Genomic DNA, 11,563 nt, shown 5'->3' with positions numbered 1-11,563 from the left:
AGGGCAGGTCGGTGCTCCAAGGGTCGTGATGGTATTGTTGGGAAGTCATTGCTGGTGCGAACGAGTATCGCCCCTGGTGCGGCAGGCCGCCCTACTGGTGATGCAAGGGACGACGATTGATACTCCTCAAACGTATCTATACTTTTTGATTGTTTCATGGAGTCGTGTCCGCTGTGACGCCAACGTCTTCCGCTGCGGTCGTCGTCGCTCCCATCGCGGTCGCCGGCTCGAGTATGGTTGCCTCCTCCAACCCCTCCGCTGGTAGGCCAAAGTCGCAAGCGAAGGGCCCGACGAGCAAGAAGGCGGCTGCGACGCGAGGCCGGGCTCCTCCTCCACCCCCTCCGACGGGCCATGTTGTCGAAGATGGTGATCGTGGTGCTATGGCCGGTGGTGGTGGCAACGTTCTTGGCAACAATGATGTTGCTTTATAATGTTTAATTGCGCATTCGTAGGGACAAACTTGCTACATTTTGATATTGCGCATGATTTTGAATGTGAACTATTACGGCATTGCCTATTTTATATAAATGATGTCGTGCATCGTGAATTCTGGTTCATGTCAATATTTGACCAAAAAATATTTGCAGCACCGCGAGGGCTCCGACGCGGAACATATCCTACAAACTCGTAGGAAAGAAGAAGAAAAATTACGGGCGACCCGTATAACGATTTTGCGAGACGGGAATATAACACATTTGCTAGAGTTGCTCGTACTGTAACTTGGCTTCCCGTGGGCCGGTGCTAGCTCCTCCCGGTCGACCTGCCCGCCGGGCGCTCTGCTTTCCGTGGTGTGTTTGCTTGCTCTGACTGACACGTGGTAGCAGCTAGGAGCAGAGCAAGAGCAGAGGAGTGTAACTACACCTGACCTGCGCATGTGTGTGCACAGGTCACAGGAGCAGCTCTGGTGACACTTTACACCAATGATAAACTTTAACCTTGCTTCTACATACTGCTCTCTTTCAGTGAGTGTTACCAACACAAGAAGCACCAGTTTGATGATTATTCTTCCTGCAAGCGTTCACGCATCCCAAACATGCAACAGCTGATTTATCTCACATGCCTACCGCATGCATCTCTTTAACTTGCACATGTTGCCTCTTCGGTTTGGTAAGGCCGTAGCTCGTAGGCAATATCCTCGTGTCATCCTAGTAAAATTTCACTTTACTAGCCTCGACGTGACCGGATGGATGAACGTGGTGCATGCACAGTCAGATTCTTCTGTCCCATGCCGAAATTCATCGCCAGCTAATAATTTCGCAGCATATGCGGTAACAGTGCGCTAACTCGGCCGGCACGCCGCTAACAGTGCGCTGATTTCTAACAGTGCTCTGTATGATTTGAGAATCTTGCACGTAGCAACAATCTTTCCCTTCCGACCGCGCGCGTCTTGCTTGTCTCCAGGCAGGGCCGGGCCAAAAACCGGCGACAAACGGAGACGGGACGACGCACACGCGGTTCACGCGGCATCGCGTTGCTTTTCTCCTCTCTCTCTCTCTCTCTTTTTGCGAATGATTACGGGATGGGTCGGGTCATGATTGGATGGATGGATGAATTTGAATGAATTTTTGAACACAGTACATCGCAAATGATGGATGGATGGATGTTTTCTCTTTTCTGCGAATGATTAAAGGATGGGTCGTGGATGGATGGATGGATGGATTGATTTGGTTCTTTTTTTCTTTTTGCAAATGGCACACCCATGCACATGCACACATATATACACTCGTCTTACGAACGCACAAATGCACATAGTTTCACTATGAATATGCTGAGCACATCCCATCGCAAATTACACGGCCAACTAGGAGCAACTATGAACCGAGTCCAGCTCAAATAATTAGGTTCCTTGTGGTGGAACGAACACAACAGGATTCAAGCCTTGGACTGGTGCTTGCATTTTTATAGATTTATTTCAATCTTTTCGATAGTGTTCGTTCAGTGAGAGGAGACGTTTGTGTCGTCTACGAGGTGTCTATGGTGACTTCTTCAAACTTAAAATGTTGTGTCGGTTCAATATCATGTAGATGCTCGTATGGATAGGATGTACTTTCATAGAGGTGATTATATGTGTATGTGAGTGCCCGCGATTATACTTTGTTAAAAATAATAAGAGCAACTATGAAAGACGTGCCATATTTTTTTATCACCAATATCGTTATTGAAGCCGTCGCTATAAATAACTTAATAAAGCCTCCAAATTTTTCGATGTGCAGGACCAGTATGTCATTGGCCAACTATTTCTTCCCTACTTCCCTACCCTATGCACGACACACGTAAATTTAGGCAAATGGGGGAGTTGCGCATCTAGTATGCACTCGTCACCATGGGTCGCCCGGTGAGCTCGTCGCCCCATATTTTTGGGGAGGCAACGACGGGCTACAAGCGGAGCGGCCACCGCCAAGCACCAATGCGATTTCACCGACGGAGATGCTACTACCCCGGTACGGCGGAGTTGCAACCCTACTTCGGCGGAGCTACGACCGTAGGCCGATGGAGTTGCAACCAACAAAACAAATGCTGGAACCGGCGACAGCCGTGTTATGACGGCCATGGCGGCGATCCATAATTACTGGAACCAACATTTTTTTTTGTTGGAAGCATCAATTTTTTTTCTACGAACCTAGTGACGATGATTCATAGTTTTGCTGGAAGCGGCATCGTATTTTTGGTTAAACCATTTTCTTTTTTTTTTGTTGGAAGCATAATTTGTTTTTGTTATCACCGTTTTGATTTTTGTTGGAACAAACATCCACTATTTTTGATACAATCGTCTTGGATTATTGCTGGAACCAGCATATTTTTCTGCTACAACTGTTCTTCAGTTTTGCTGGAACGAACACATCTTTTCTGTTTGCGATTTTGACGACCGCGAGCGTGCCGGTGGTGAGCGTCGACGGAGAGCGACGGGGGCACGGCAGTATGCGTGGAGTCAGCGACAAGTGCAGGTGGTGACCGGCAGTGCTCGGCGGCTAGTGCGGGGAGCGGCGACGAGGACAGCCGGCGAGGTGCGCCAACCGGAGAGCGTGTGGCCCCGCAAGACGAAGGGAGCGATGAGAGGCAGGGGATCTTTTTTTCCGTAGACGCTCGTGAGGAAGACGACTGCATCAATCGTACGGCTGCGGATGGCTTAATCATATCGAATCGCCATTGATTTGATTTGATTTGATTTGTTCAGTTAGTCGCTAACCAGTTAGTCCCCATCTTATCTGCGGCCTACATATCGGAGACAGAGGCCCCGTCCACTCCCTCCCGCACCCGCCTCCCCGATTCCGCACGCCGTTACCCCTCCGTGAGGCCCAGTCTCTCTCGCCACAGATAGTCAGCACATCAGATGGCGGCGGCCGGCCTCGCGCTCTCGCTCTCGCTGCGCCCCGCGCAGCCGTCGGCGCGCGTGCCGAGGAGGGCTCTCCCGCCGCCTCTCCCGCCCCCGCAGGGGCGCCTCGCCGTCGGCTGCCGCGCGAGCGCGCTTGCCTCGCCGCCGCTGTCGCCCCTCGCGCGCCCCGGCGTCGCGTGCCGCGCCGCCACCGCCTTCCAGAAGCTCGACGCCGTCGGTGAGTCCTGTCCCTCCCCGCTCCCGCCCGGCCCGTGCTGCGCGCGGGCAGCACATTCCGCCCGCTCCGGAACCTCGCGGCGCTGATTATCTGTGGCCTTGCGCGACTGACTGACTGACTGAATGCGGCAGCGGTGCGGGAGGAGGAGGAGGCCTTCAGGTCGGGGGCGGCGGCGGGGCACACGCTGCTGCCCCTCCAGCGCTGCATCTTCTCCGACCACCTCACGCCGGTGCTCGCCTACCGCTGCCTCGTCCGGGAGGACGACCGCGAGGCGCCCAGCTTCCTCTTCGAGTCCGTGGAGCAGGCCTCCGAGGGCACCAATGTGGTTCGTCCCTGCCTCACGATTGGCTGCTTCATTATCCATTCGTATCCTCCCCAAGATAAAATCAGTATCATTTGAATCTGTCTCGTGCCCGGCTTGTTGGTTGGTCTGCAATCTGCAATCTGCACTCTGCAGGGGAGGTACAGCGTGGTCGGGGCCCAGCCGGCCATGGAGATCGTGGCCAAGGCTAACCAGGTGACGGTCATGGACCACGAGATGAGGACCAAGGAGGAGCAGTACGCGGCTGACCCCATGACCGTCCCAAGGGACATCATGGCGCAGTGGAATCCGCAGATTACAGTTGATGGCCTGCCTGATGCCTTCTGTGGTAAGACTTATACAGTATATGTGTGTCACTTTCATCACCTTAATGCTGTACATATGCTGCCATGTAGTGGGGCATGCAGTTAGTACTTGCTAATTAAGCATATACCATGGTCCTTTTTGGCCATGCCACATTGGGTTGAACGGGTCCATTGTGGATGCCCTTTTCTATCTACAGAGAGTGTGATCTTCAGCCTTTGTTCAGAGCAGGTTATGTTTTTTAGAAGAATGTTAATTGTGTTTGCAAAATATATAGGAGGATGGGTTGGATTCTTCTCATATGATACAGTGCGTTATGTTGAGACAAAGAAGCTTCCGTTTTCTAAGGCGCCAGAGGATGATAGGAACCTTCCTGACATTCATTTAGGCCTCTACAATGATGTAGTCGTGTTTGATCATGTTGAAAAGGTATGGATAATTATGGAACACTTTTATGCATTTTATTGAATTCCATATCATTTGATTTCTCTATATATATTTGTTGCCTATCCCGTTTCCTTATTCTAAATATATTTGCGAGATTGAAGGAAATTGGTAATACGAATGCATGCCAGTTTTGAGCTTATTTAAAATACATCTCAAATAAACTAATTTATTTAGATATTTCAAGGCATTTGCCTCATATGATGTGTTTTGTTCGATGCAGAAAACACATGTTATTCATTGGGTGAGATTGGACTGCTATCACTCAATTGATGAAGCATATGGAGATGGGAAAAACCGGTTGGAAGCTTTGTTATCAAGATTGCATAGCAGTAATGTGTGAGTTGTGAAATTTGGCCAACTCCTTTTATATGCATTAGATTTTTTTTCTTCCAATTTTCTAGTTGTCGCTGATCCAGTTCAATGAAATATTGATGTAGCCCAACCCTTTCCGCTGGTTCCATTAAGCTCAACGTTGGGCAATTCGGCTCAGCACTACAGAAATCAACCATGTCTAGTGAGGACTACAAGAAGTCTGTCGTGCAAGCAAAAGAGCACATTCTAGCAGGTGATATTTTTCAAGTAGTACTAAGCCAACGTTTTGAGAGACGTACATTCGCCGACCCTTTTGAGGTGTATCGCGCATTACGTATTGTCAATCCTAGCCCTTATATGGCCTATCTACAGGTAATCTGAATATTTCCAGTATTCTAAGCGGGAAAAGTCGTGATCGTGACACATAATAATCAGTAAGGTTAATCTCCTGTAACATTATTGCAGGCACGAGGTTGTATTCTCGTAGCATCAAGTCCTGAGATTCTTACCCGGGTCGCAAAGGTAAGCCAAAATAGGGAGTTTTATCTTTTGCATCTTTAGTTATGGGCTTGCTTCCAAACCTTGTTTGTAACTGCAATATGTAGTGGAAGTTAACTTTTCGTATCGTATGTGCTATCTATTTGCTTTACAAGATGGAGACAATTTTATAGTTATCATTTTGTTGTCGTGTGCTAATAATTCAAGAAAGTTATTGCGGAACTCTTTGATATTTGCATGCCCACAATCTTCCAGAAAAGTTGTAGGTGCCAAATGAATAACATGATCTGTTATTTTTCCTTTTCTCAGAGGACAGTTGTCAATCGACCTCTTGCTGGAACAATCAGGAGAGGAAAAACAAAAGGTGAAGACAAGGTTCTAGAACAGCTCCTGCTGAGTGATGAAAAACAACGTGCCGAGCACATTATGTTGGTAGATCTAGGTCGGAATGATGTTGGAAAGGTTTGTCTGTCACCCGTTTGTTTTATAGTTTCCATTCAATTCAATCTCTAATACATTTCACAATTTGGCAAATGAAGATTGGTATGGTACCGATGTGCCATCAAGTTCCTCCTGGCCACCATTTAATCTGGCTGGCAACTATTGACATCCATTTCTGTTTTGTTAGTGGCGCATTAGTGATAATAAAATCTCTACTTAGTTAGATCCAGTGGAATTTTATCCTAATTTCAAGCAATATTGTTCGATCAAAACCGGTTGGCTGTTTTAGTACACTTTTGACTTCATCTAGTTTGAGTTGTGTTCAACTTCCCATTTTTTCCAGGTGTCCAAACCAGGAACAGTAAAGGTGGAGAAATTGATGAATATTGAGCGATATTCACATGTCATGCACATTAGCTCGACGGTAAGTCAGTCTAATTCTTCAGACAAACAACTTCAAATAGTCATTTGATGCAATATCATAATATACACAATCAATGTTGTATATGATTTTCTGTATTTCCTTGGAGCAAGTAGATCTAACGACATCCATCTGTTTTTGCTGAAATTGTGTTAACAATTCTAATAATGTGTGGGTCTGCTTCTGTAGGTTACTGGGGAGCTGCGTGACGACCTTACATGTTGGGATGCCCTGCGAGCTGCACTGCCTGTTGGAACCGTCAGTGGTGCTCCCAAGGTAAGTGCATGCTTTCTGCTATCACATCATCACCTAGATGCATTGAAACTGAAAAACTGTTTTGGAAAACAATGCCAAACAGAGTATAGATAAGTGTCAAATCCATCATATTTCTTTGAGTTACAGCAAACTGTGGCTCAAATTCCATGCGTCCATGCTGCTCCCCTGAATTCACTCATCAGGCTCCCTCGCATTTCTCTGAAACTCACCAGGTGAGAGCGATGGAGCTGATCGACGAGATGGAAGTGACGATGCGCGGGCCATACAGTGGTGGCTTCGGCCAGATCTCCTTCCGCGGTGACATGGACATCGCTCTCGCCCTGCGCACCATCGTCTTCCCGATGGCGTCCCGGTTCGACACCATGTACTCGTATGGCACAGACAGCAGCAACGCGCGCCAGGAGTGGGTGGCGCACATCCAGACCGGCGCCGGGATCGTCGCCGACAGTAAGCCGGACGATGAGCAGCAGGAGTGCCAGAACAAGGCCGCCGGGCTCGCTCGCGCAATCGATCTCGCCGAGTCGACGTTCCTGGACTTGTCCGACGCATAGGACCAGATTGGCGTCCACATTCTCTCTTTTGAAGTCTGTAGCAGAAACCTTCGGAGTGTGTTTGATGTGGGTTCTTTGCTTCACCGAATAAACAGTTGTAGCTAGTGGAATAAGTTCAGTCAATAAAATGTACAGCAGACTGGACATTTACGAGCTAAGGTGGGTATGAGATTACAGCCATAGCTGATGTAATTTGTTTCAACTGAAATCTGGGAGAATGATGCGTTACTATAGTAAGTAGTGGGTGATGCTTAAAGATGCAAGTCATTTAGGTTGTGTAGTTCTGTTCATCTCATCTCCAGCTCATCACTCACTGAAGTTGTCAACTTTCACCTTTGTTTTTCTGCCATTTTACAATGATTTTGTGATACTTGTTTATATTGAACACTTGTTCGGTAATGATTAAATTTATACAGTGCTCTAATCATGTCAGTTTTTATGTTAAAATTACATGTTGGAGGTGCTAATAGTGCTACAACCGATAAAACCTTCCACAGGGGTACAAGATTAGCCAGATAAGTACTCCCTCTATCCCAAAATAAGTGACACTGTATTAACACAAGTTTGAACCGCAAAAAACAAAATAAAAATTAGTACAACTTCAGTGACACTTATTTTGGGATGCAGAGAGTATTATATAACTATAATGAACCCTGCTGTGTAAACCAATGGATTGAGTTGGTACCCTGCAAAATCATCCATGGTCTGGTATGTTCAGAAACCTCATAAATGAAAAGAACAAGCAAACATCAGGGGACTGAACAAAATTGTCCACGTTGTACAAGTACAAGCATCAACCAGACTAGAATAGCAACGGCAGCACGTGCCCTGAAAACCCAAGTTTTATCTCTGTGATTTCCTGTACCGTTCTTCCCCTCTTCGTTGCCTCTTCTCTAGTAACGGCCACCAGAATCTCTGTCGTGCCTAGACCGCTTGCTCTCTGATCTTTCTTCTCTTCCCCTGTCATCGCCTCTCTGCCTGTCGCCTCTTGGTCTCTCGGGCGATTTCTCGTACCCGTTCCTATCTCTATCTTTTATGTCTGATCTTTCTTCTCTTCCCCTGTCATCGCCCCTCTGCCTGTCGCCTCTTGATCTCTCGGGGGATTTCTCGTGCCTGTTCCTGTCACTATCTTTTGTGTCTCTATCGCCATGTCTCGACCTAGAATCTCGGTCCCTGTACAACTCTGATCTTGAGGAAACCCCCTGATCTCGCCTCTTCTTTATTCCTGCCAGCGAAATTTTTGTGGCTCTTTGGTGGATCATGGCCATGCTGCCGCCTTGCATTGCTGTCCTCCCTAGAACCTCGATCAGTGTTTACATTCCTCTGAAAATATAATTCACAAACATCAGCATTAGTTGCCAAGCAATGGCTTTTTACTGGAATGACTGCACAACGTTAGTGATGAACTATACCACCAAGTATAAAGGAAAGGACACATATTTCCAGCCAGGCAACAATAGAAAATGCGCACCCATAACATTAAACTGGCAAGTTATTATTACATTCAGAGAAGCATGTACTAGCATGCTGCAAAAATATCATAAATCCTGTCCAAAGCAACAATCTCTAGCATACAGCCACATCTAGCGCAATGCAATAAAAAAATGGTGCTTGTGTTTCCAACAACAAATGTTAAAACCTCTGGCAATGTGCGTATGTTCTCTGAAATGACATGTCTGCTACGGAATTCATGAAATATATTTTGCAGGTAATGGCTTATCCAAGTGAAGTGCATGTATAGACATGACCAGAGCAATGTAAAGGCCTTACTGTGATAAGCACAAGTTTTCAGCATATTACCTTGAGAAAATATCAGTATAAATACTCTAAAGGAACATTGTGGCGAAATGATAAGGAACTCATTATATAACATTTTCATACGCAAAAAAAACTTCTCGTGCAAATCAAGCAGGACAGTTACCTGCTCATCATGTGAAAATCTGCAGGAAGCCCCGCGACTGCACTCGCCTTTCTGGAAAGCATAGCAGACACCACGGCCCTGGACAGCTACCTGTTCATCATGTGAAAATCTGCAGGAATCTCCCGGTTGAATTCGCCTTTCTGGAAAGCATAGCAGACGCCACGGAATTCCCCCTTATTTTGTGGACCACGGTGTCTGTCATGCTCCCATTTTGGGTCATCCTCCTTAGAACCCCAGCCAGTGTTTGCATTTCTCTGAAATATAACCATGAACACCAGAATTAGTCGAGAATCATGACTGTTCAGTGGAGGTACTTAAGAAGGTTACTGATAAACTATAAGGCCTAGTACAAAGGCCAAATGTTTCCAGCCAAGTAGCATTAGGGGGTGTTTGTTTACAGGGACTTGTTGGTGTAAGGACTTAAAAAAGTCCCTTTTAGTCCCATCTAAACCAAACAGGAGGGACTTATAGGGACTTAAAGTAGGCATTTGTGACTTATGAAAGAAGACCCTGAGGGAGAGTCTTTTTGGGACTTTTAGTTGTAACATCGTCTTTTAGTCCATGTTTAGTCCCTAGCGACTTTTTAGTTGGGACTAAAAAAAGTCCTAGGACTTATGAACCAAACAGGGCCTTAAAATAACATATTTACAATCCAATGTTAGTGATTGATTTGTGCATTTGGAGAAGCAGATAAATGTTGCGGCAATAACAATAAAATTGCGCCAAAGTAAATAGTATATACCATGTAACCAACCTAGAATAAGTCAACAATGGCAGAAATGGAGCATGTATTTGCAATAACTACTGTTTGTTCCCCCCATTCTTTCATAGAATTCAACAACATATAATTTGGAAGGTAATAGGACATTTGACTGAAGTAAAATGATGTCCACAACAAACGTAAAGACCTTGCTGTGCAAGTACAAGTTTCCACCATATCTCTATCTTGAGAAAATGCAGGTGTAAATTATAAGACACCGTTGTTTCACAGCCCATTGGAGTGAAATGTCAGGAACTAATTTTCTACTCCCTCCGTTCCTAATCCTAATTCCTAAATATAAGTCTTTTTAGAGATTTGAATATGGACTACATACGGATGAATATAGACGTATTTTACAGTGTAGATTTACTGATTTTGCTCCGCATGTAGTCCATATTAGAATATCTAAAAAGACCTATATTTAGGAACGGAGGGAGTACTTGATAATTGATCTGGTTATCCTTTCCTCATTCCGTAGTGAAAAAACTTCCTCTCACAAATTACAATGAGGCAGGTTGTGAATTGCTTGTGTGCATTCCTGACGAATAATCAAATAATGACTTGGACGGTTGGACCAATGCAGTGAAATATTGCTACAAGCCAGGTAGTTAATTGCTTGTTTGAATTCCTAACGAATAATCAAATGGCTAGAAACCAATTTTCTACCGAATGATTTGGGAATATCCTTCGCGCTCATCCTATACTTTGAAAACATTACTAGTGCAAATCACTACGAGCACGATGGCGAATAGGTTGTGTGTATTCCTAGCAAAAAATTGAATAACAATTGGAAAATTGCAGAGGCAGGATAGATACCTGTTCATCATGGGAGTATTTGCACGCATCACCGCGGTTGCACTCGCCTTTCTGGAAAGCATAGCACACGCCGCGCTCCTCCCTCTTCTTCTGCAGCTCCTCCTCGTCCTCCTCCTCCTTCTTCTTGTACTTCTCCACATGGTCAACCCTGATGATCCTCCCAAGAACCTTAGCCCCATTCAAGTTATCTAGGCCGGCGCAGCAAAAGCACCAACTGGAATTACAGACAGAAGCGACCTAGTAGGAAAGGGGAAAGGGCTCTCACCGATGGCAAGAACCGTGCTCCTCTGGTCCCCATAGGCCACGAACGCGAAGCCCTTGGACTTGCCGGTGGCCTTGTCGCGCACGAGGTTCACGTCGACCACCTCGCCGTACCTGAGGGAGGAGATCGGTAACCGGTCAAAACACTTCCCTGCCAAATCCGTCGGGAGGAGAGGGGGCCACGGGCGGAAAAGCTAGGTCGGGGGGTGCGGTCTGATACTCACTGGGCGAAGACGGCGAGGAGGTCGCCCTCGGTGAGGTCGAAGGGGACGCCGCCGACGAAGACGTAGGCGGAGCCCCTGAACTTGGCGTGCCAGGATGCGTCCTCGCTGAGGCCCAGCGCCGCCTCCTTCTGGTTTATCACCTGCGTCCGCTTCACCTGCGTCAGGGGATTCATCTTCCCCGACTCGCCGCCGCCGCCGCCGCCGAGGTGGGTCGGGTCCCTCCCCTACCTAGAGGGAACAAGCGGTGCTCGGGCGGAATTTCTCGAAGGGGCGGCGGATTGGGAGATTTGGAGGGGAAGAAGGTGGGGATTTTTTTGGGGGGGTTAGGGTTCTTGGCTAGTCCAACAGCCTAGGGTCGGTCCTAGGGTGCAATCTCCACCGTAGATTTTAGATCTAGCGTCGGTGGTGATGCCACCCTTTCCAGTCTACACTAACCCAAAGGGGGAACGAGAATTTCGA

General features: G+C 46.9%; 1 protein-coding gene and 1 pseudogene across 1 annotated transcript; one reads left to right on the top strand and one right to left on the bottom strand.

Annotated features, from left to right (window-relative positions):
* Nucleotides 1–3,268: 3,268 nt before the first annotated feature.
* Nucleotides 3,269–7,122, top strand: LOC119312598 (anthranilate synthase alpha subunit 1, chloroplastic-like). The gene is made up of 11 exons (XM_037588333.1): nt 3,269–3,551; nt 3,683–3,876; nt 4,009–4,201; nt 4,454–4,605; nt 4,844–4,959; nt 5,061–5,307; nt 5,401–5,457; nt 5,743–5,895; nt 6,218–6,298; nt 6,485–6,571; nt 6,784–7,122. Exons 1-11 carry the CDS (start codon nt 3,332–3,334, stop codon nt 7,120–7,122), a joined length of 1,839 nt encoding a protein of 612 aa, XP_037444230.1. The 5' UTR covers nt 3,269–3,331.
* A 654-nt stretch (nt 7,123–7,776) lies between these two features.
* LOC119312597 lies at nt 7,777–11,434 on the bottom strand (annotated as a pseudogene).
* Nucleotides 11,435–11,563: the final 129 nt, after the last annotated feature.

This window comes from Triticum dicoccoides, chromosome 5B (genome assembly GCF_002162155.2).
Source record: "Triticum dicoccoides isolate Atlit2015 ecotype Zavitan chromosome 5B, WEW_v2.0, whole genome shotgun sequence".
Lineage (NCBI taxonomy): Eukaryota > Viridiplantae > Streptophyta > Magnoliopsida > Poales > Poaceae > Triticum > Triticum dicoccoides.
Note: the sequence above shows the minus strand (reverse complement) of the source record. Positions and strands in the feature narration are given on the sequence as shown.

Coding starts and splice junctions, on each gene's coding strand:
- LOC119312598 (XM_037588333.1), top strand. CDS start 3,332: ATGGCGGCGGCCGGCCTCGCGCTCTCGCTCTCGCTGCGCCCCGCGCAG. Junction 3,877..4,008: donor CCTCCGAGGGCACCAATGTG/GTTCGTCCCTGC, acceptor TGCACTCTGCAG/GGGAGGTACAGCGTGGTCGG. Junction 6,572..6,783: donor CCGTCAGTGGTGCTCCCAAG/GTAAGTGCATGC, acceptor GAAACTCACCAG/GTGAGAGCGATGGAGCTGAT.